The sequence below is a fragment of the Gymnoscopelus braueri genome (genome assembly GCF_963280865.1).
Source record: "Gymnoscopelus braueri genome assembly, chromosome: 18".
Lineage (NCBI taxonomy): Eukaryota > Metazoa > Chordata > Actinopteri > Myctophiformes > Myctophidae > Gymnoscopelus > Gymnoscopelus braueri.
The window spans coordinates 17,835,193-17,861,171 of record NC_137618.1 but is presented as its reverse complement, the minus strand read 5'-3'; the positions used below and the strand labels follow the sequence as shown (position 1 = coordinate 17,861,171).

General features: G+C 41.3%; 1 protein-coding gene across 3 annotated transcripts in view; it reads right to left on the bottom strand.

The window, feature by feature from the left end:
- The window catches only part of mphosph8 (M-phase phosphoprotein 8), a 30,409-nt gene extending 6,000 nt beyond the window's left edge, over positions 1-24,409 (bottom strand). The window contains exons 1-9 of one of the 3 annotated variants that reach the window (XM_080412934.1): positions 24,129-24,409; positions 19,154-19,315; positions 17,971-19,002; positions 17,523-17,616; positions 15,881-16,138; positions 13,801-13,923; positions 11,331-11,419; positions 1,290-1,430; positions 406-492 (exon numbers count right to left, since the gene is read on the bottom strand). In XM_080412934.1, the coding sequence (XP_080269060.1) occupies positions 406-492; positions 1,290-1,430; positions 11,331-11,419; positions 13,801-13,923; positions 15,881-16,138; positions 17,523-17,616; positions 17,971-19,002; positions 19,154-19,315; positions 24,129-24,236 (2,094 nt within the window). In that variant the 5' untranslated portion in view covers positions 24,237-24,409. The other 2 variants (XM_080412933.1, XM_080412932.1) reach the window with 2 other exon arrangements.
- Positions 24,410-25,979: the final 1,570 nt, after the last annotated feature.

Sequence of the window (25,979 nt, the reverse complement as noted above, 5' to 3'; positions counted from 1 at the left end):
GAATGTTCGCCTATTATGACATGCCAGGGTTCATGTTGTTAAGCCTGATTCATACTTTGTCATACAACAGCGTTGTCTGTATGACAGTGTATAAATTAAGCATGTAAGCGTAGGATATTTTTGAGAACCTTTCGCCTGCAACGCACATGCCCAAAATAGGGACACCAGGGTTAATGTGGTCCAAAGAGCAAGTATTCCACTGCATTCCAATATGGTCTGTATGTACATAACATCAATCCTTTTAAGAACCTTGTAGGAACCTCATACCACAATAAAGAGTTTCTGATTCTTATACTGTACTTCAAATTTCAAAGTCCTTCTGCACTTTTTTTCATTACAGCAGCACTCTTTCTAGCATTGTTTTCTAAACAATTATGTCATTTTATTTTCTAATAACAATTTCACCTTCATCAAAGCAGTTTCACCTCCCAGCGTCTGAGCGTTGACATGAGAGCCCGCCTCCAGCAGAATAGCAACCGTTGTCAGGAAATTCTGATCAGGAAGAAAAAACATGAAAATGTTTGTCAGAATTGTATTTGGCAAAAAAAAAAAAGAAAACAATATTTCGGACGGACTTTGCGAACTAGTTCGGACAGTCAAGATATCTGGGGAGCAGGAGCATCCGAACAAAAGCTATCAGAAGTTCTGAATGACGTCAAAATGACTCGCCTCTCTTTCAGAAAGAAATGACGGAGTGAGCTTTAGTGTCAATTTAACCACATGAACCCAGGAGTCCCTATTCTGGGCATGCCATAATAGGCGAAACATTTGGCAAAAATAGGTATATTGGCATAAATAAGCAATATACAAGCTCAAATCGCGTGTCGCAAGCTTATAGATTGGGGTCGGCGTGGTCACCCCACGTGAATGTCAGATCTTGTGAACGTCCTATGTATCAGTGTTGCTATATCTCACAAAAGTGTTGCTGACACAGACAGATCTCAATCAAAGCAAAATTTCTCCTGATTTGTCTGAAAAATACAATTTTATTGTCATAAGGTTCAGAATCATGTTTAATGTTTATTTAAGGCTCCCCATTAGAGAAACGTGAATGAGCCTCTAGTCTCGTTCATGTGTGGCTTGTGAAAAATGGGTCCAATATTTACTTCAGAAAAGGATCGCTCATAATCTGTGCTTATGGTCACTTCTCCATTGGAATTAAGAGACTCACGATTCATACAGGCTGGGCACTCATGTGACACAGATAAAGGAAATCAATTGAAGTGTCTGAGTTTCATCCTAACATCTTTGGTAAAATTCACACTGGGATATTTTACTGTGCAGGTTACCTTTTCGGCTGCATGCATCAGGGCAGTGGTGCCGTTCTTTTGTCTTCCATTGACTCTTACTCCCTTCTTTATCAGCAGCCGGAGGATGTCATCCTGACCTCCAGCTGCAGCCAGCATGCACAACGACATACCACTGGAGTCCTGCATGCACATATACACAAACACAACACGCACGGAAACGGACACACAATCACCACCACACATCAGTCAACTCAATCAAATTTGGTTGTGGCTGTGATGCGTTTCATCAAAACAAGAAAAACAGAACTGTGATGTTCTCAATGTGTCTTGTGTGTGTGTCTCGAGTTTGTGTGATAGAGATACATTTGTCTTTTGCTATGTAACCACTTATATAACCTTATACAGTACTTTGTTGTGCAACAAATAGCAAAAAGAGCCTATCAAAAAGCTCATTGTAGATCAGCCATAGTGATTTGAGATTCAAAAAGGTCAAAACGTAATCCAAGGAACGATTTATTGTCCAAGCAGAAGTTATAGGTTCCATACAGTAACTGATGAGTAACAGAACTGAAGGCAACATGATTACATGAAAAGTGACACATTCAGTACACATACAGTGTACTGTGTGCTCATACAAGGGTCATGAAATAATACACATTATTCTACTGTACAGAAACTCCAGGTGGGGTCCATTGGCATCAAATCACCCCATTATTTTTCCTCAGTCGACACCCAACATCAATGCTAACATCTGAATGACCATATTGTATATTGAGATAAAATACTGTATAGACCTCAAACAATTTTTTCTAGCACAACTGTTTCGTGATTGCAAACTGTACATAACACAGGAGGCCTAAGGAGACAGAGATGTTCACTTGTAATACCAATATAACTAGGCTACCAAAATAAATGCAGTAGATCAGGATTGTGCTGACTGTGACACGGATTAGTAATAAAGAGCCCCTATTAGGCCAGTATATTAGTTAAAAAATAAAAAAAAGATTACCATAATCATGGTAGTCTAAATTGGCGCCAAGGAGATCATAGCAATAATGAAATTCAGACCATACAGTCGTTGCCATTATTTGAAGCCAATTAATCAAAAACAAATATATATACCATATATAATTTATATAGTCCTCACTTGGCTTCATCTTGTCACCAAAGAAAGTAATAGTGCGATCCACATGTTTTACAGAATAGCGGATCCAAGAAATCATAACCGGTATTTCCATTATTTAAACGGTGAAATCAAAAAAATATTTTTTCCCATCAAGGTGGCTGATTGAACAGGCAACCATATATGCTATTGTACTAAGAAAAATCTACCAGCATTGTCCTCATGGATTGTGTTAATTTCTTACCCTGTTTGTCGGATGAAATCAATGTTTTTTAAGCATCTAATGGTCACCAAGATAAAATCACTTGGATCTGGGTGGCTGGGCAGGACCCATATTAATGGCACAATTCCTATTGCAGGTGTCATTAAGTTTCAGATAACAGAGAGAGGTTTAAATCAAAGCATTAAAAAAGTATTCTGGAAAAAGTAGAAGCCCGTACAGCTCCCAATCTTGAAACTGTATCGGGTGCACCGTTGTGACAAGTATCAAAACAAACAGAGTGCTAGCACTCATGGCTCAAAAATAGGCTTCCATTTATTGAAGACAATAATAAATGTTGCCTTCAATGAATATAAGAATATTGATCCATGAGTGCTGGTATTCTGGTTGTTTTAAAAAGGTAGTCCAAAGAAAACTAAAATACAATAAAAGGCTTGGATCACAACATTTGAACAGTGATAAAAAATATATATATAACCAAACTTTTCTACAACTCTTAACCACATGTAATAAAAGGAAAACAACATGAGTAATGTTAAAATGAGGAAATGACACAATAAACAAATTCTGAAAATTAAGTTTCAGCATTTCACTGAGAGGTATATACACATGGAGCATAGTGCTTAAACAACAGTAGGAAACAGGCCATACCTGCCGTAGGTTATTAAGGGCTATCTACAATCTGGGCTTCTGGCTAAAGTAGGTATATACTGTATGTATACAGTATATTACACCTAGGCCAGAAATATTGGGCCAGTCTATGTAGCAATATTATTTTGTAAGGGGCAGCTAAACTTGTTTGCATAAAATCATTCTCCGATCAAATTAAGTGAAAAATACAAAAGAATGCTACACAAACATGACAGGCAGAATTACATCAAGTTTTGAACAATATTTTTCGGCATCAGTTTGGTGGAGAAGAAAGTAGGAAGTATTCAAAGCTAATATGGATACATCGATAAGTAAATGATAGGACTTTCTTTCCCCCAATTCAATGGCTGAAGTGGCTAGGTCACTCCAAAATTCAACAGCCTTGACTGCTTTACCAAAATGCATTTTGAATAAAAAATGGGCCTGGTTGAATATTTTCCAAAATGTCTAGGGAGACGATTTGGAAGCCAATCCCTGTGTTTATTGGCATATCGTTACATCATGTGTATAGGTACATAAATGTAAAACTTATTTTTGTTCAGCTTCTTCAGACATTTGGTTGGTGGCTACTGGCTAGTGCTAATTTGCCACCTTGGTTTAACAAGCATCATGTTTATTACATGTTTACAAAGACGGATCAGATCTATCTCCACCAAGCATCAACTAAATTCAAGATATTACATGATTGCAACCTGATCATATTAAACTAAAATATTTAACTTGCTTTTTCTGAGCAAAGCTACAAATGTTCTTCAAGAATCAAGAGAATCGAGAGGGGTTTATTTCTCATCACCCATTATATTATGTGTATTATGCATGCAACAGTACACTTGGTCCAATGGATAAATCTTCTGATTCCTAGCAACTTTACAATCCTCACAATTTAAAACGATAATTTGAATTCAGAGAGCATGGCATAATTTCAAGCCAAGGAGCCACATATAAGACTAGGTCCAGGTTAAACTAGCGTTCATCGTCAATGTGTTCAGTTCTTGAATCTACAATTGTCAAGCTTGTGCATTCCAAGCTTAGCACCGAAGCTTCCCTGCCTTTTTTTTTGCAGGGCATTAAATCTTTCCTACCATGTTTGTGAAAAATATTTACAGGGACAAATAAACAGGAGCATCCCATTCCATGCTAGAACTTTGACTGTCTTGCTGATCACGTCCTGCAGCTCGCTTGGGTGTGACGCCTCTCTTTTTAATTGACTGGATCGTGTTGTGTACATAGTACTTGACCTCCCTCCACGACCTGCTCCTCAAAGCAGGTTCTGCAGCTAAACACGCATCACATTCCTTTTTGCCTGGGACCTTAACCAGTTTACACAGGTCTCCAAGCTGACGCCTCACAGCAGCCTGCTCTGGCTCACTCCATAACCTTTTGGTTCTCTTTTGGGTTGTTGCAGAAGAATCTTGCTGTGTCTTTACAGAATCATCTTGTTTCTTTGCAGGAGGGAGCATGGGGGTATTTGTTTGCGCTACTGGTGGCCTGTCGGGAACCATGGGTGGTGGTGGTGGTGGTGGGTGTGTTTGTGGTATCACCTGTGCACCTGGAAGGGATCTGGGTGAGCTTGAAGGGTATGGAAGTGTACTTGAATGGTTCAAGGGTGTAAATGAAGAGACCATAGAAGTACTAGGATGGTTTAATGGTGTAAAGGATGACACCATAGATCTACTTCGGTCATTCAGACGACTGTAATTAGGAACAATCGGTGGGCTTGGGGCATTTAGTGGTGTGAAAGTAGGGACCAGTGGTACGTTTCTAGTGTCCTGTTGTATATATGGAGGAGGCATTGTTGGGCTTCTACTGTTATGTGGTAAATATGCAGAAGACATTGGTGGAGTTCTAGAATTCTGTAGTGAATACCCAGAATGCATTGGTGCACTTCTGTTGCTCTGTAGCATATACACAGAGGGCATTGGTGCGTGTCTAGAATTTTGTGGATACGTATGCACCATTGATGCATTGGCAGCATTCAATGGCGTGAAAGTAGGAATCATTGATCTACTTGTATGGGCCATGTTTGCACTGGCAGCACCCATGGGTGAATACCCTGACATCATTGAGGTTATCTGTTGAGAGAATGTTGAGGCCAAGGGATTTGCTGTATTAGCCAAGGGATTCACGGTCATAGCCAAAGGATTTGCTGTCATAGCCAAGGGATTCACTGTCGTAGCCAAATGATTCACTGTCAAGCTTTCTATACAGTCAATTGGTTGCACAGGATGAGATGTTGTGCCACCAACAACACTCTTGTCCGGAGAGTCTCTCTTTACAGCAGGGTTTCCTTCTTTTGGTCTCTTGGGTTCTAAGAATACGGCTTCCTCCTCAGAATTGCGTTGACGTTTCTTCCTCATTGACTGCAGCATATTGTGGACGTAGCTTTTGACATCTGTCCAAGACCTACCGTGCAAAGCTGGTTCAGCAGAAATGCAGGTGTTGCATTCCTTTTTGCCAGGGACTTTCATAATTGAAATAAAGTCACCCAGGCAGCGCTTCACCGCAACTTGTTCTGCTTCACTCCATGGTCTTTTCTTTACATTCTTTGGAGTTGCGCCTGAAACAAAAGCAAGTCAGGGGGAAAAATAAATAAATATATATTCAGTATGGTAAAACACAAAATGTTACATTGTTAACACTGGAATATCTCAGTGGTAGTTTGTGAGCCTCAGACCACCAATGCTGTGCAGAACAACCTTAAGTGTGGTGTTATTACAACTATACAAGGGGTTAATAACATGCAACTACAGTCTACTACAGCAGTACTTGCACTTGTATTCTGTTTCCCCAAATAGATTATGAGTTAATATTTAGACAGCATTACTGTAGACATACACTCTTCTTCCATGCATCTGTAATAAAAGACCAATGCATGAAACTAAGTGGTTCTTTGCAACATACTCACCATCGTCTGTCTTGGTTGGAGTATCAGAGATCACTATTCGGTCCATCTTGAGCAGCCGTTTGCTCATTTCCTCCAGCTGGGTTGCGTTTTCTGAGAGCTTGGGACATTCCTGGATGTTGAGTTCCACCAGCTTGGCCACTTGGTCCAATTCACTTTCACTAAGGCTCAGCAACTGCCAGTAGCTGGCAACATGCTCTCGTACTGTTGGAGATAGAAGTGCCTCTGGATTTTTGGCCTGGCATTCATTTGCAGCCCTTCTGCAACAGTCCAATCCTCTAATGTAGGATGAGCCTTCATTTCGGGCAAAGACATAAGGGTTGTCTTTCGCCACACCGGCTTGCTCTCGGTTCTCTACTAGCAAATCGATCAACACCACCATTCTTTGCGTTAGCAGGACCAATGTGTTCCTACCAAACTGGCCTTCTAGTTCCAACTTTATGAAGCTGTCACCAAGCTCCAACTCCAATTTTGTGCTTTTCATAATTTGATCTGCAGATGGCACAAAAGTTCTCTTACTCTTACAACTGGTGTAAGTCTCCAAAACCATTCTACCAATATTCCCTACCCTTCCTCTGTTAAAGAGGCACACCTCTGAAAGAGTCGCCTCACTGAGCTTTCTCCACGTTGAGGGATTGGGGCTTTCTTTTAGCTCTTTCCTTGCTTTGTCCCCTTCATTTTGAACAAATTTGTGTAGTTTTATCACATCTTCAGCCAGGGTTGATTTGTCTATTGCCTCTTTTTTAACCTCCTGCTTTCGGCAAGCAGATCCGAGAGCTCTCCGAGAAAAACGGTCATTCCATTCTGTATCAAGAAGCTGAATGAACCGCTTCACTTGGCCCTCAGTTTCACAGTCTTCCGTCATTCGACTTTCTCCAAAAGCGATTTCTGCAGCTCGTTTCAATGAATATCCGATCTTTGAGACAAGGGAAACCGTTTTAAATCTACTGGAACTTGGGTCAAAACCACTAGCTTTCTTGGCCCCTTCAACAGCCAAATTAAATTTGGATGGCGCACATATTTCATGAAGATACTGAACACTGCTGTCAAGTTCATTCACAGCGAGCACAAATCTACCCAGTTCCCTCATTTTTGATGCAATATAGGCATACTGTGACTTGACATGGTCATGTTTCGCGGACAATGCTTTGCCATACTTGCAAATTAGGGGGTCATTCCTGACATGCCTTGAGATGTCATCTTGATGCATGATGTCTATGATTTCATCGCAACCCCCTGTAAAAAACTCTGAAGTTGGGTCAAATCGAGAGGCAGCACTCTGGACTGTGGCTCGTCCCATTCCGTCGGGGAGCTTCTGCTCTCCTCTCTTCGCTTTACATGAACGCTCGTGTTTCCACAATTCAGTTTTGCGATAAAAAGTGAAGCAGTGTTGGCAAGGAAGGTAGTCACGTACAGATATTGTGGCATCTGATGGCTGTCTCTTAGCCACGATTTCGCCCTCTCCACTTTTCAATGCTACATAATTGTGTTCATAATTTCCTTTATTGCGAATTTGATCGAGCAGGGTTTGTCTGATTTTTGAGCCTTTAGGAAAGTGTATTGCATGGGCGACATCGGTTTCATCTGAATGTATTCTTTCTAAATGCCTTACAAGTTGAGCGAAAGCCATTTTGCAGTATACACAGAAGTTCTTTTTGCTTGATACTTCTTCTTCGTCATCCTCTGTACCAGGTGGTGTAACAAGAACCTTCTTGCTGGTCCGTGAACTGGATCTTGTTGGTTGCTTCCTCTCCCAAGTTTTTTTGCGACGTGATGGGGTTTTTGCAATTTCCTTTGAGCTCTCGGCTGATGGCTCATCTGTTGTGCCATTGTCCGCCAAAGGAACATGATCTGCTTCATTAGTGTCGTTTTCTGCTATCTCTTGTGCCTCTTCACTAGAGCCATTCCCTTGTCCAGCACAACTCTGTTCTTCATTCACAGGTTTATGTTCTGTATCCAATATCTCTTCCGCAGTGACCGGACTCTTATGTCTCTCATCTGTCATTCCAGCATCGCTACTCAAGCTCTCATGTTCAAAATCTAAATTTAGTTCACTGGACAAACCAATATTTGTCTCTATTGGTATTCTAGTTTCGTCTCCAAGACCATCCTGATAGGTATTCAATTTTGTTGCATTGCTTTCACTGTTCCCATATTCTAAATTATTCACATCCTCTCTGAGCATTAGCTGCTCTGTATTTGTACTTGCAAGATCGTTGGAACTTGCAAGACCTCCTGGAACAACGGCATGATCTCTTGGGTGATCAAAATCTTGCTGAATATGGTCATTATCTCTGCCTGTACCAACTTCCTCTTGGGAACTGTCCATGTTGAGATTCAACCTAAAAACATCACTTGAACTTCTCTCTTCAATCAAGCTCTTCTCCCCTTCAACTGATCTCCTCTCGTCAACAGCACAAGCCTGTAAGAGAACAAGTATATGTAAGACTGATGCCAAGTCCAACCCCATTATCAATTTGGATGCTAAAAAATGGTAGACATTGAGGAAAGATAAATGTCTGCACAATTAAAATATGAATAAATATAAATAAATAAATGGTTGGGGGGACTTTTCTTAAAAGTTCTCTTTCACTAGATGTAAAAGTGTCAACTAAATTATTTAGTAGTTCCCTTTGAAATCATCTGCAACATTTAGTTGCAAGCACCTTGGTAATGCCCCCGAGATTGAGGCCCATTCAAACAGAATTCAAAGCAATGCCCACACATCACCATTTAGCCTAGCGTTGGGTGTAACCCCTCACCCTTCCATCCGAAAGCTTTCAAATTTTCGATACAAAAACCACATGTGACCCATTCAAGAAATAGTTAATGGCTTTATTGCATCAAGCAGCGTCTACAACGTTTTGACATTGTAAATGTCTGACCAAGAATATTGATTCATGGGATGTTGGGATGAAATGCTGCATGGAGGCCGGGTACAGAACACAAGATGCATTGCAACTAAACCTACATTCAGGCAACTACTTGGCAATCGAAAGAAATAAAAATAAAATGAAAAAGAAACTGTGTGATGTCCATGGTATAAAAGAACACAAGAAATGTTAATAGTGACTTTGGCTATCACAAAATCTATTCCATTTAGCAATGGAAACACTTTAAACTATTCAAGTCCAGCACTATAGCACACACACACAGCATCAACACAAGAAAACACTTGATAAGCCATTTACATTAACACAACTAGGTTCTTTGCACACCTATACAAAGGAGACGGTTGTGTATGAGAGGGCTTGGAAGTGCACAAAACAATGTGCCTTCTGCATACTGACAATATGTACAGCTAAAACATTTTCTGAAATGTTTTTCGGTTCCAAGACCTTCTTTGAGCAAATCTGCTTTGCTTGACAAAGGTCTTATTCAAAGAGATCATTTAATTGCAAGCATAGACAGTGTACAGGAGTCTCTTCATTTGTTATGCCATTTACATAAAGACAACTAAGCTTCCAGATAATCAGGAATTGTACTCATAAATGGTTCCTGATAAGAATGAATGGTATACAATTAAATACATAAATTTCTTGTGGCAATATTTATAAGCGCATGCCAACAGTCTGTTTGTGTTCAGCTGTGATGATAATGATACAACACATGTTCTGAGAGCTAGAAGTACCTGTATCAAAGGCTGCTTCATATGTGCACTATGCAGTGTCTTCATGAGCTTCTTCCCCCTGTAAGAAAAGGAAGAAAAAAAACATACAGTCTCCAATATTCATAGTTCCAAGTCAAAGGGTAATATTATGTAATATAAGAGAAATATGTCAACTAAAAGTACAGTTAAACTTAAATTTGATGAGATTTTGAGATGCTGAGGTTATGGCAGTAAATTATCAATTTGTTGCATGATATAAAAGTAACTTTAAAATAACTTTAAAATCTTTCAATTATCACACGTTATGCAACATATCTAGAATCAAGCAATGGTTTTACATTACATTTTAATATCAATAACAAACCTGCTGTCATTTATATTACCATACAACAATGATCAAATAATGTTTCGATTCAGACTCTTACCTTAGATTTGAAGAAAGGAACACCATTAGAGTCCTCCAGAATATCTTGTAATTTGGAAATGGAATATCTTGAGTTTTAAAGTCCTCAATTTTTTGTATGCACAAAGCGGTACATTCTTTAGGTGAAGATCTTGATATCACAGAATCCTTGGTTGGTTTTGAAACATCCTTGTTTGCTCTAGCATCTGCAGGGAATCCAGTTTCTGTTGCTCGTCTTAAGTAAAATGCTTAAGAGTTTCTATAAATATGAACACTATGGTTGAACTGTGAACTGACCATGGTGGTGCATCCTCATCAACTTTGGTTGGCGTTAAACAGCATATCAATATTAATCCATAGCAGGGAAACAAATAATGGTCCACTCCAAACCCACATAACTAACCTTTAAGGTGTAGAGAACTACGGCCATTTGTGACTAACAGAGCTGTAAACCTATATTGTAATAATATTTTTTTGCTGAACGTTTAAACAACGCAAACAACAGTGGTTCTCAACTCTAGTCCTGTGGACTTGGTGGTGTGGTTTCTATTAATGCTATTTCCAACTGGTTGCCTAGAAAGGAAATCTGCAGTAATCTGGGTTCAATTTAAAGAAAACATAAGTCCATACATTTGTTGTTGAGACACACCTTAATGCAGACATCCTTACCAACCAAGTATTGAACCTCAAACGTGTTTAGTTGATTCGTTTCTCTACCACTAAAGCAAAACAAGTTAAGTTCATCGTCTATTCACCCGTTTCCTAGGCTGTGTGTTTTCCACTTCCTGTCGATTTGATCCAATGAAATCCAATGAAACTGGTCAGATGACCAATGATATCCAATGAAATCGACAGGAAGTTGAAAACACACAGCCTAGGAAACAGGTGAATATGATTTTGTCAAACCAAGACTGCACAAATCACGCACACACAAACACACTAGGGGTAACCAAGGTGCAAGCCTATGTCAGTTAATTTTGTATTCTGATTTAAAACCCTCAGAAAGCCAGAGTAATACATGAGACACATTGCATGAACTGTTTGTAAAACCACAAACTACAGTTTGTCCAAATTGATAGAACAGAGCACAATACCAATACCATAAAGGTTTTAGTTTTTTTAATGAAAATTGACATGGGTCATAATTATGTTTAAGGAATAATGTACGCACCTCTTGGTCCAGGTTATAGTCTTCTTTGGAATTCAGTGCAAGTTTCACTGACATATAGTCTCCACTTTTAACAGCATCCCTCAGTTCACCTGAGAATGAGAGAAAAAAGGGGATAGAAGAAGCTGAAATTTGCATGCACTTTCTTCTATGTTATTTTAAATATCCTCACTGTCAGGTAGAAACCTTGCATGTCCAAAACAGTTGCTTTTCAGAAAATGGAAACAATTTTAAAACTGTATTCCTGTAATGGATTCAATGTAGTCATCATTCATTTCAAAGATTTTCCAAAATTCTCAGAAAAGCAGAAGCGAGCATTGTGAGCTTATAGATAGGCTATGTTCAATACTTTTGCGCAACAATGTCATACGATGAAATATGAAATGGGCATTCATTCATTCATGAATAAAAAAATAAGTAATGAAATATGGGTACACAAGGTTTCTAACTATATGCAACATTTTTGCAATATAGTAATCTCTCAAGAACCGATTCAGAGCTTCGCAATCTGAATCTGTCGGGACGGTCGTTCAGAACGTGTGCACATTGGCCTATAAGTGGGCAGACCTTAGATCCGGAAGCAAGCCACGCTTTAACCAATCAAAGCCGCTCCAGTCTCCACAGACTTTCTAGGTCTGCGAGGCGAAACATATGGTCCGTGGCCCGGACTGACACAAATAGGGCACAGCGCACATCAAGATTTCATAAAAATGTCTCCGTAATCCACACAAGTATGTTTATAAATACCGTGTCAGTTAAGTTATATCACCAGCCGATCAAAGAATACGATTTGGAACAGTTAACAGTGAACATATTTTATCTATGGCCACCGCACCGACGGTGCCGTTTTTCTCCATCGCGGCATCCGTTAACTGGTGTGGTTGTCTGTCTGTGAGAATGATCTCCCCAGCGTCTGTCTCTGCACGGTAACGTTACATCGCAATCTAAATTTAACTCCGCGAGGGTACAGATGGAACCAAATGGATCCGTGGACCCTCTCTCTGTCGGACTAACAAAAACAGCCAAAATGGCTCTTTTAAGCCACCCGCTCATATTGAACATAATTCCTAAGTAAATTGTTTATGAACAGAGCTAAATCAGTTTGTGTGCCTCAGCCTCAGCATAAAAGAGTCATATTTTTTGGTTGCCACTGCGCGGCCCATAGTGTTCCGTGGTGGAAGAAATGTTATCTAGTCGGAATGAAAACATAGGTGCACAACCGGAAGTGGAGGGCTGAGGGCATGGACCAAACCCCGGTTTCCAGTCAGCGTAGGTCTAGTTAATCACTCCCCCCAGAGTCAAATGCAAAAGTGAAAAACGCTGGGGGCGCTGTTTTTCCTTTTTATTTGACGATGGGTTTGTATATGTGGCAATATAGTAACTAGGAATAGCAGTAGAGTTGACATGTCCCCCCCCCCCCCCCCCCAACATGGTGGCATTCTGCTCTTAGCCACTCTCGAAACATACCCATGACCCCATGGGATCTCACCGTCACGTTTCTGGCTGCGACTCTGCCACTGGACCTGACCACAGCCACTCTAGACAATGCTTGTGATTCCACCAGACGTGCCGCAGCACGTTTCAGAAACAGCTCTCTGCTCTGCTCCTCTAAAAATCTGCAGTGGACTGGCTACCTTAGCCATTATGCTATACCAGGGATGTCCGTGGCGTGCCATCGGGGCGGTTGTTACAGACATTGAACCTTGCGCTTAACACATTTCAGTGCGCACTAGACTTACACAAAAAAACATGTTGATTTCCTTGATAAAAATATGTAGACTAACCTACAAGCAGCCAGTAGCCTAGGTTGAATCAAGCTGCGTACACTGCCTACTGCATTTGAGTTGTGCAGATTACGAAGTAATTATTTAAAAGGAGCCTAATTTACATTTTGGGTTGGGTATGTGGGTCATCAAAACTGCATTTCAGCCTTAGGCTACACTGTTAATAAAAAAAACAAAAAAACAACGTATGTAAAAAAAACACCAAATAATAATGATAACCAATTGCAAAACTATCCGTTAGTGACATCCCTAATGTCAGTGTGCCACTGAAAATGGAAATGCCTGTAGTTATATAATGTCTCTGTCCTCATTTAAAAATAACATGTCATGGCCATTTACAATAGTTCAAATTTTTTTACCGTTTTCTCTCTAAACGGAAAAAAATATTAAATCAAATGAATGGTCATTATCAATGGTAAACTCAATGTAGAACGATATTTCCTGTATAGGACCGCCAAACTTTCTGCTTCTAAAATGCTCCCAATGGGTTATGATGTAGCCATGTGGAGGACGGAACAAAACCACGATGCAGACATGACGACGTCATAGACCTGCATCCGGTGGAATCCAGGCATGACATGCTTCTGTTCTCTGTTATTGCCAAGATGCTTGGCTCATTTCAAACCAGCTTCTGCAGGAGGGAATCTTGTGTGAGAAAATAAGGCAAAGCCAATAGTGGAAATACTTACTGGGAGATAAGGGTGGACCGGAGAGCATCTCGTCGTCACCGTTCAGATGTTTCTGGAAGTCTTCCAGGGTCATCCAGTCCAGGTTGAGGTCCATCCCTAGACTCAGCGTGGCCTGGCCCTTGTCTGAAGTTTATGTGAGACAAGAGAGACAGATGGCAACAAAATTAAATATAGTTTCATCCCCTCCACCCCCTTCTGCATGCAATCAGAAATTATCCAATTAATCATGTTTAGTTATATAATCAAAACATTTGATTCCATAATTATTCCAAGGCCAATAACGTTTATTAGGGAGTAGTGACGCAATTTGTGATTAACTAACTGCACTACAGATAACAATAAACCAATTAATGTCTAAAGCCTGCTAGAAATCAAACAAGGCAACCTCAAGTTGTGCAGTTTAGATACAGCACACTCTGGTGGACAAATGTGCAGAACCATGTGAAAAACACAGTGGCCCTTATTTATCAATGGAACATGGAAACCTGCCCAGATCCGACCGCAGGGATCATCCCATGACGGGTCTCACGTGTGATATAGAAAGGGGTGGTATCTTGCCAGTCACAGCATAAAAATGGCTGGCAGCAACCGATCGTTGTTTAAATAACAAGCTCTTAAATATTCTCGTCTCGCCCCCGATTTTACGACACGAAGAACTGGAATACGACCACAAAAGTATGGATAGCCAATAAGTCACATCTCTCCATTGTACAGTCTAACTTTCTGGGCAGCCTACTGTCACAGTCCACAGTTGGGGCTGTGGTGTCCATGGATCTCTGGCTGCATCGCAACATCCAATGGCAGCCTGTTAATGCAATAATATTATCGCAATATCATGCAGAACTTTACGGTCATGGGACAGAATAATGTCTGACACTTTAGCTGGCGGTGTGACATGCACAGTAGTCGAAGCAGCGATCCACTGTGGCCCCCTGCGTATGCACACACTCCTTTTTGCGAGTGGGCTACATGGATCACACCAAAATGAATCTGATTATTGGAATATGTTTTTGTTTAAAAAAAAGGAGGTCGCACAGCTTGTAGCCACAATGGAATAACTTTTGTATTATTTTAGTCTTCTTCGGAGTATGCCATACCCGAAGAAGACCTTTTACTGTGTCGAAACGTTGGTAAAATGATCATTGTGGCTACGAGCTGTTCGACCTCCAGTTTAGTACGCTCCTATTCCATAGTTTTCGTGGAATATGTTTTTAACATTAATTTCCCCCAGCACAGAGGATCACTCCAGCTGCAGTGCGCCCTGGATTTTGCAAAATGAAAATCAGCTTGCACATAATAATAATAATAATAATAATGAATTGCATTTATATGGCGCTTTTCTAAGTACTCAAACTTACTCAAAGCGCTTTACAATGGTTCATTCATTCATACAGGGGGGGGCATTGGGAGGTGGAGCGGCGAACAGTCGACGCCAGCGTCCCCACTTTTCCCACATTCACACACCAATGGTGGCAAGCTAGCGCCGACCGAATCATTGGAGGCAATGTAGGGTTCAGTGTCTTGCCCAAGGACACTTCGACATGTGGACAGGAGGAGTTGGGATTCGAACCGCCGACCCACGGATCAATGGACGACCTGCTCTACCTCCTGAGCCACAGCCGCCCTGCACATGCGCTTATTCTATAGGTAGGTCTAAATGGAGCTAGATTTCGAGATATCTGAATGACTGTTAAAGCTTTAAGCTCCCGTTTAAATGGGTGACTGATTAAGCATCTAACCTAATATCTTGATTTTAAATGGTTATAATTGTCATCCGTTAACCCAGCAATTGCAACTACCTATTTATGTGAGGGATACGCAGGGTTATGTTATATGAGAGGCTAGGTTACATAATTTTAAGTGGATAAGTGCCTGCTGCATGTTTAAATGCCTGTCAGACTATGCAGCACCGCAGGTCTACGATGGAAAACAGTTGTGTACACGAGCCTGAGAGCTGACGTGAGATTTGAGCGTTGGCGTACTTTTGTCGTCTACGCAAGTTTGATAAATGAGGGCCAGTCAGTTTTTACAATAGTTTGCGCTCAGCTAAAAGTGCAACTAGAGGATGAAGACAGCATACCAGACTTATCGCCTTCGAGGGGGTCCGTTGTGTCCAGATTGTCTTCGCAGGCTATGAATAGCCTGGGCTCACTGTCTTCCCTCTTTCTCCTCTTGTCATCTGTGGGCGTCCGCCGGTCCCAGCTGGACCTCTGTGGCTCATCTAGCCTCTCCCTCCGTTCCCGGGGCTCCTCTGCAAATCTCGACCTTGGGGTGAACTCCTCACCCTCTTTCTCGTCGCTGTCCAAGTTAAAGCCGTGGCTATGGCCAGGTTTGGAGGCTGAGGGAGGAACGAAACAGTCATTCTGTGACATCAATCCCACAGGACATGAATGTAACAGCTGTCATCTTTTACCCATTGTAAAACAGGGGTGTCAAATTACCAGCCTATGGGCTGGAAGGGGTTCAATTTGGCCCCCGGGATGATGTGGGGAAAGAGAATAAATAAAGCTATATTAAATTAAACTATTCACGTCCAAACATCTGTCTGTGTGCCAAAGCCACTCATCTGTCCGCTACCTAACCAACAAAGTTTCCCTACACAGAAAACAATGGAGGCAGCAGCTAACTGCTGTGTGTGTAAGCACGAGGGAACCACTTTATGTTTGACCCCTGCACACCAACATTTAAAGACTGTGATATGAAGAGAATGAATGAATGAATGAACTCAATTGGGAATATTCCTTTGTATTGTTGAAACGTCTTTAACCATCATCGAGTTTGTGGAACTGGTGTTGAAGCCTGGAAATGGACAATGCCAGTGTAGTAATGAAAATTATTTTAGTAGCGCAAAGGGACCCCACTGAAATCCATGGGTGGGGCAGGGCTGGCATAGGTGGGTGACACTAGTCCCGCATAGCCAGACGTATGGGAGATCTCCGCCAACCAATACATATGGTGACATCTAAATTCAATGTAGGGTCTAGAACAGCAGAGGATTCTGAATGAAAAATTGAAAACCAAAGCCGTCTCAATATGAAGGCCTGCTCTAAAAGACTTCCGAATTCTTTCCACCAAGTTTAAGACCCACTAAATAAATGTCACCAGACATATTGATAAGTAGAGCCATCTGATTTGTCTGGCTACACAAGACCCTGACTGGCTTCATGATCTTGCGTTTTTGGTGGCTATAACAATTAATTGAATTGCTTAACGTTAACATGCAAGGCCACAAAGTTGTCACAGACAGTGCCCCGCCCAACCTAAAATTACTTTTGATGACACCCCTCTGCTGTAAACTTATGTTTTCATATCAGGCTGTTGGCACCATACACCAAAGCAAATGCTTCATTTGCATTTAGGGTTCATCAGTTGTTTACCATTGTAATATAATGATTTTAGATTTCACAATAAAAAAGAAAATGATGATGCCAAAAATACCCAAATCACAAACGCATAATTTCCTCTCACAAGGGAGGTCATGTTTGTTTGTCTAGCTCTGACAGACATTAAAAAAAACGGCCTAATTGCCATGACATTTGCTGTGTGCATTCATTCATGCTCACAAGCGGAAGAAAACAACTGATTTTGGTCAACCCATGGCCTTTGCAGTGCACTAGCAAATTAAACTGAGTGCATTCTTCTAGTTATTTATGGTGATTAATCATGATATATAGAAAAGCAAATTGAAATATGATCATTGATGTGTTCTCTATAATTCTCACCATCTGACTGCTTGGTTTTCTCCGTCTTCTCTTCTGCCTTCTGAGCTGGAGAATCTTTCGTTGACTTGGCTCTCTTCTCAATTTTTCCTAAAAGCTGACATTGAGAATTAAAATAAAAGATTAGTACAAAGGAAAAAAATATCCTTTGGAAAGCATCAAATAGTAAATGTTCAGAGCACAAATTACATTACTGATTATTCTTTAAGGCATAATGTGATGTCATACGATCAAATATTTGGTTCATCCCAGCTATTGTGTTCAAGATTCACTCTTTCACATTCAAGGTGAATTGTCTGTGCCCAGTTACCCAAAGGCCTCATCTCCCGTGTCTACCTCTCAGCGTTCCTTAAAAACCTGATTCATTAGAGGAAAGAGGCAGCCACGACTGTTCACATTCCTTAGAGAAAGAAAAATTAAATGCCCTCTTGTTCAGGACATGCTTCCATACCTTATTAGACTTGCTGCTGTCTGTGGAGGTCGGCTGGTGAACTGAGTGCCTACGAGGGGCGCGATCCTTGGCCTCACCGCAGCCCAACAGGAACTTCTCAAAGAGGTTGGTGGAGCCTGCCGCATCCTTCTGGCCCGCAGCCTCCTCCTTAGCCACTTCCTCGTCCTTTGCCTTGCTGATGCTAACTGCTGCGGTGGAGGAAGATGAGGAGGATGAGGAGGCGGACGAAGAGGGGACTTTGGCCGGCGCCACAGAGGCACTGTCCTGTCCCTTGCTCTTGGCCTTCAGAGTGGAGCTGTCACTGGAGTCTGAGGAGAGAGGGGTGGAGTCTTCACGGACCTTGGAGGCGAGGGTGAGGCTCTTCAGTTTCTGCAGGGTATCAGACTTCCCGCTCTTTTTGTCACGGATGAGGTCCTTGATGCCCTGCAGCTTCAGCTCTACCTGGCCCTTCTTCTGTTTGGACTTGTCGTCTAACCGCGACTTCTCCGCGGTCTTCGCGGACGTCTCTTTTCCTGCGGCATCATCTGTCTGGGCCTCGACAAGCCCCTCACTCAGGTCCTCTTCCAGGGGGGCTGTGGGCTCGTCTTCTGACGACTCCACCCTCCTCTCCTTCTTCCCCCTCTTCTTCTTCCCCTCCTCTTTTTCCTTCTTGTGTCTTGACCCGTCTTTGCCCTTGTCCTTCCTGTGCTTCTTTGGTGGAACTGTTTCCTGCTCCTCCTCGTCAGAGTCCACCAGCCTCTTCTTCAAGTCTGACTTTCTGCCCTCCCTGGGAGTGGAGGGAGAGAGCTCCTCGTCCTCGTCGTCTGTTTCCGGTGCCGGCAGGGGTTTTATAAGCTCCTCCTTCTGTTTGTCCTTCTTCTTTTTCTTCTTCTCTTTCTCCTTCTCCTTCTCCTTCTCCTTCTGAGGACGAGGCTCCTCCTCCTGCTCCTTCTTCTTCTTCTTTTTCTTCTTAATGGGCATCTCCGTCGGCTTGTCTTTATCGCTGTCACTCTCTGAATTTGCGTCAAACACGTCACTTTTTGTAGGCAGCTTCTGGTAGTCAAGAGCAAAAAGTGATGGTTAATTATTTGTTTACACACACACACACACACACACACACACACACACACACACACACAGTGATGAAATGTAAACCTGATATTTGTTTGTGTCTTCATTGTGAGCCCACCAGCATCAGACTCACCATGGTCTTCTTAGCGTCAGCCTCCTTCTTGGCCTTGGCTTCTGTTGTTTTCTTTTTAAAAGCCACGAGGACCTCACGACAGTCCTCCAAATGGGCCTCGGGTTCCCAGGTGTCATCATCAGAACAGTAGTTCTTCCACCGGACCCTGTAAAGCACCTCTCCCTGGATAGGAAAAAAAAGACAAAAGGTCATGACCCCCTGTTGCACTAACTAACATGAAAAGAGGTTTTGGACAGCTTTATTGATACAACGTGGAATTGTATAACATTCCTGAGGTATCCTCCTATAATCCTCCTATAATTGGACAAAGCCCGGTTCTCCTCAGTGGCTGGAGCAATTGCTCTGAATTTGCACACAGCCATTGACCATTGCCATCTGAACGCAACTGCGAAGCCCGTTTCTCAATTTCATAAAATCTCAGCTGTTTATTAGCGTTTTAAAAACTAACGGGAGATCAAACTGCGCATGCGTCGAATCCACACACCCACTCCGTTAGTGTTGGTACCGCCTGCCTCGCACACACCCCCGCGCGCGAGGGAGGGGGTTGGGGGCACAGGACGTGCAATAACCCCACGTTTGCAACTACTTTCGCCTGCGCACTTCACCGGGTATGGTCTAGTACATCTAATTGTATGTTGTTTGTTTAATTAGCACCTGTTTTAAGGATGATATGATTATGCATATGACGAATACAAATTCATGTTGTAATATAAAAAGCCAAGATCTTCCTAAAAATGTCTATGTGACCAATATGTCTGCTGCTACACTGAATTATAAACAAGAAGTAGAGTTGTTCCGATACCAATAACCAGTATGGGAAAAGCTGCCAACAAAATGCTGGTATCGGTGAGTATGCCAGTCTATGCCATTCCGATACCATGTAATTCATCACATGAGATTTCTTTTACAGTAATATTTTTAAATGATGTTGCAGTACAGTTGTATAGTCTTACAGTACAATTTACATTATTTTAATAACTTGGGGCTGCACTTTAACTATTATCAATAGATTTTGTATTTATTCCTAGATCAGTGGTTCTCAAACTTTTACATTTCAAGAATCCCCATAGCTCTGAGAGTGTTTATTTTGTACATTCTCAGAGTTACAGATCTGTAAGGATCCATTTGGAAGTTGGAACCCCCTCAAGGAACCCTGAGGGACCCCACTTTGAGAACCACTATCCTATCCTGGATTGTTTTTTTATTACACAATGGTATCGGATCGTACTCGGAGTCGGTATCGACCGAAATGCAAGTTATGGGGATCAAAATCGGTGTCAGGAAGGAGAAAATGGTATCGGTACACAATAAATGCATCAGTATGGCTTCTCTTCTACTGAGCTCGGCTCACACATAAATAGCAAATTATCCTCAAGGTAAATTTTTACAGCTCAGCCAGCATCGATCATTCACAAACCATCACGAGAGACTTACAAACCAACTAGTGCATGTTTCCTGTCTTACTCTGCTTTTCCCTTCTACTCATAAAAAGTCATTTCATCAAGCTAAATTTGGCAACTGGGCTAAATGAGGAAAACACTGCTAAAATGAATTGACAAAAGCTATTTTTGGCCCCGTTGACAGCTTCTGCATTTATTCACATCACGTGCACAGTGTTTATGTAGCTAGTAAGATGCATGATTTATACATGGCTGATAGACCGAAGATAATCAGGCCCACACGTGCATCAACAGACACAACTTTCAGTTTTGACCGTTGCATCAGCCTGGAATGCTGCCAGTAAGTGACTTCCTCAATGTATCCGGTTTCACCAACCGCAATCCGCTCCTCTTTCCAGGCTTGAGGTGGCACTGGGGCAAAAATAAAATACCCTAGAGTCAACTGAAACACTTGTTGGCAGCAAGGCTGAATAGAGGTGAAAAATAAGTTACGAGTTTGATAGCCCCGTGCAGACAGCAAACCTCAAAAATGCCACAGTACATAGATTTGTTTAATAACTGACAGGCCACCAAATACGGTGTAACCCCATAACGGTGTCCAAGAAATGTACTGATCTAGGAGTGGATTTCCTTGCTATGCCAGGAACTGTACATAGCAGAATATGACACAAGAGAAAAGAGAAGACAAAGAGCTATCTGGCAAGGGCTTTAGACTCACTGTAAAGGCCACCTTTTCAGTCAGCTCAGAAAGCTGCTCCAAAGTAGTAGCTAGTGCTTAGATAGCTGGTGTGGTGACGTATGGATTGCACTGATGATATTTTGCACTTCACCAGTAAGTTGCAGGACAGAGATCCTTCAGTAAACTGAAAATAATAAATAACTACTTTCGCTCAACAAATGAGCCAGGAGACTCAATAACCTAGCAAAACTTGCCATTGAGTGTAAACTGGCCTAAGACTGAGATGGAGTTCATACACATTATAAAGGACTTTACATCCAGACAGACAAGGAAGATGGCTGTATAAGAGACAAAGATTAAGAAATAAAAGAAAATCACATCCCTGGTGTGTGTGTTGCATCAAAGCATTCTGCTATAATGTGTGTATGGCGCGATGTAGCTGATTCACTTTTGTGGGCAGATCTGACTGTAGTCTATTCATTGAAACCACTAGATTTGGGTTAAGAACTATCTGATTTGATAGGCAAGGTAACTGTGAGAACCTTGGACTTGTGTGAAAGAGGCTGCATGCACAATACACTGCCTATAACCATGTTAATTAATGAATGTATGCTTAAATGTTGGCCTATTGTGATCAGCAATTTTCTTCTAAGCCATTAGATAGTGGGCCAGAACATCATCAGTGGCTAATTTAAGAATTGGACATTGTAGTAGACTGTATTATATGCAATAATATAACTATATTAACTATACATGTTAATAAATAAAGATGTGTGGCATAAGTGCATAGTGATATGTGTGGCATAAGTGCATAGTGATAGAACTGTGTGTAAACAAATCTAACAGGTGTCGATAGAAATGCTTGGGTAATCAAGAGATAAACGAGCTCTTTCATAGAACAGGTGCCCAAGGTCTCTACTTAGATATGGAGAGTGCATTGCTAAGCCTTACGGCATGCGAAACTCCTACCTGTCATTCACTCTTAACAAGGATAAAAGCATTCTTAAGGTGGGGGTAGATTCTCTACTTGGACATTATAACCTATGTGTGGGACATTTAGAGTGTAAGTTATTTACAAAATAATTTGCAGAGCCAGATAGTTCTGGCCCGCCGCCCACGGGCAGCCTGATGCCTACCACTTGGTCTACGAGATGACCAGCAAGGTATGAAAATAACGTTAAGGGAGAAACCGATCAAGGCCTTAAATGCCAATTTTTGCCAAAAAATAACATTTTATGAAAAGGTAGACCATGTTACAGTTGGCTGCCAATGATTAACTTTGACTTATTGCAGTACTATTATTAACAGGCTGTACGTTACAGTAAATGCAGTAATAAGTAGGCAGGTGTTTGACTCCATGGTCAAACAACCATGGCCACAAGAGCCAGGCTGTGACTGTAAACAAACAATGTTATGCTTACTTGTTAAGAGTTATGATGGTAATGGCATAATTAGATAACTCATGTTAAAGCCTCACTATGTAATTTGTCTGTATGTTAATACAAAATAACTTACACACAATCGGGGTGGTTGTATTTTGTCTCCCTGCCCTTCGATTGAGACATTTAGATCGTGTCAAAGGTCATGTCTCACCTAGACACAGGACCTGACACAAATTTTGACCTGATGGTCAAGATTCAAGTTAACCCCTGAGCAAGCAGGCCGGCTCTATTAGCTCAAGCTAGGAAACCAGGTTCAAATCCGGGGTAGAAGAGTAGTGCTGCGTTTTAAAACGTTTTTTTCCCTAACATACATATTATAAGAAGCTGGAAAAAGGTATTGAAGTCCATTTATATCAGAATAAAAAAGGGCTTAAATTGCTCGTATATCTGAGATTTGCGAATCATTTTTTATTTACATTCGGTATCGGAAATGGGCTTCTATATCAGGCTAGTCTGCTCTGCTATTGATGTATTAGAAAAAATAAACAATACTGCGAATATGCTAAACGTTATAATATTACACTTTGTCGGACAAGCAGTGGTGTTAAAAGTGCTCAAATGTTTTACTTAAATAAAAGTATATCAATACAAAAGTATTGGTATGAAAATGTACTTTAAGTACAAAAAGTAGAAAGTACTCATTCTGCAGAATGTCCCATTTCACAAGTTTTCAAATGTATAAAACTCTTTTGAAAATAGCAGATCTACAAGCTTGTACATTGGCTATTTTCAAATGGCCGAAATGTATATAGGGCTGAGGTGGATAATGTATGTTTTGTTATAATAATAATCAAAATCAACAAAGTAACTAGTAACTAAAGTGTTCAAATAAAAGTACTGAAATATTCCAGTAAAGTAAAAGAAAAATACCTCAAAATTGTACTTAAGTACAGTACTTGAGTAAATCTACTTAGTTACTTTCCACCACTGCAGACAAGGGACATCATGATCTCTGCATGCCATGCACACGTAGAGATCATAAGCATAAAAGACGTGTGTGTGTGTGTGCACTAAAAGACGTCTGATGATGACGATCCTTGGCTTGGCCATTGTTCAGTAAAAAATGCATGTTATGTACAAAGCCTGCAAACCCTCCTGGGTTAAGTTGTATGGCACGGAGTTGTTGTACGGTGCATAATGTTGTTGTTGCTCTCTGTGTGTGTGTGTGTGTGTGTGTGTGTGTGTGTGTGTGTGTGTGTGTATGCGCGCGCATGTACGTACGAACACGGTGCTTTTTTGGACATCCATACAACTACTGGCTACATTAAAAGTGCCTCATCATGGCGTTAATGTGCGTTTTGCGAACACAACATCGTTCCCATTATAAAGTGAACATGAACACAATGTGTGTGTGTGTGTGTGTGTGTGTATGGCGTCGTAACAGGCAGAGTAGAGAGACAGTGAAAGCCATGCCAGCCATGTTTTGTCCAGCAGCAGCTCCTTTCCTCCTTTACCTCCTCCACTCGCATGTCAATAATCCTTTCCACCTCGTACTGGGCTTCCTCCACCTCGTCGTCCTGCTCGCTGTCCGCGGCCTCGACCCGCTCCGCTTCGCCCGCCATCTCTGCGCTGGTTCCGGCAGCGGTTGTTGTTGTTGTTGCGCTGTGTGCAGCAAAGCTATTAAAAAGGAGAAATAAATAAAAAATAATGGAGGTTTTCTTTCTTCTTCTTGTACTCCCGCAGCAACTCGTCAGGCCCCGCGGTGGTTAGCTAGTAGCTGCTAGCATCAGCGGGCTACAGTACGGCCAGTGTTGCCAGGTTTTGTGAGAGAAACAAGCAAATGTAGTAGACTAGGAAAACAAGTCCAAAAGAAGCAGCTATACTAGGCCACATAAGCACTTTGAACGGCTGGAAACAAGCAATCAGGTCTAGGAAAACAAGCCCAAAAGAAGCAACTACTTACTGGGCCACATGAGCACTTTGGCTATTTGAAAATAGCCAATTTATACAAGCTTGTAGATCGGCTATTTAAAAACAAATCTTGCAATAAAATGTGTAATTTTTTTTTTAACATTCTAACAACACAAATACTCCCTGGCTGGCACAAAACATTTTCATGGAAATATTTGAGAACCACTGGTTAAAAAAGAAACCCAAACTCGCTTATAATAAGCCGACATGGCAACGCTGCTACAGTACAGCGCATATAACCTCGCGTCACCAGGCTTCCCGCAGTACCCGTGGGAAGCTTGGTGTCCGTTCCATCTGTAACCAGTGACATCCGGTCCGTAGCCCCGCCTCACTACAAAACTTGTATCCGCTCATTTTCACGCACACATGCTAGGTAGAATGACCATGTCCGTATCCGTCGCGACTCTCTATATAACCGGATGTGTAAAGTGGCCAAGCGAATTGATCCCACGCAGTCGACAGCGCAGCTAGTGCCTAGTGGTGTGGTGACGCTTCTGCCCGCTGCAGCCTCACCGCCCGCTAAACATTAGCCAGCGAAAAAAAAACATGGTGGACTGGATTTCGGTTTAGCAGTGGTGTAAAGTAACTAAGTACATTTACTCAAGTCTGTAAAATTATGAGGTATTTTTACTTTACTGGAGAATTTCCAATTTCAATACTATAATTTCTACTCCACTACATCTCAGAGGAAAATATTGCACTTTTTAACTCCACTCCAATTATTTGAAAACTTTAGTTTAACTAGTTACTTTGTGGATTTTTATTATTATTACAAAATAAATACATTAACAACTTCAGCCCTATATACAATGGCCGATCTACAAGCTCACAATGCGTCGCGATGCAACACATCGTGAGCTTGTATCTGCTATTTTCAAAAGATTTTTATACATTTTATTTTATACATATGAAAACTTGTGAAATGGAATTTTCTGCAGAATGAGTACTTTCTACTTTTGGTACTTTAAGTACATTTTTGATACCAATACGTTTGTACTTTTACTCAATTACATTCTGAATTCCGGACATTTACTTGTAACAGAGTATGTCTACATTGCAGTATTGATACTTTTACTTAAATAAAACATTTGAGGACTTCTTCCACCACTGGATTTCGGTAGCACTGTGATTGGCCGACTGGTTGGTTGTCAGGCAACCGCTGAAGCGAGGAGACAGACAACCATGTAGCCAGTTTGTGTGTTTGTATACAAGTATGTTCTCTGACTCTGAGCTCTTTGAAGAGCCAGATGTCGAACGTTCTGTCTATTTGTAGCCAATACTGAGTATTAAGTACTGCTTGAGTTGGAGATAGTGTTCACAGCTGGCTAGCAGTGATGTAAAGTAACTAAGTACATGTACTAAAGTACTGTACTTAAGTACAATTTTGAGGTACT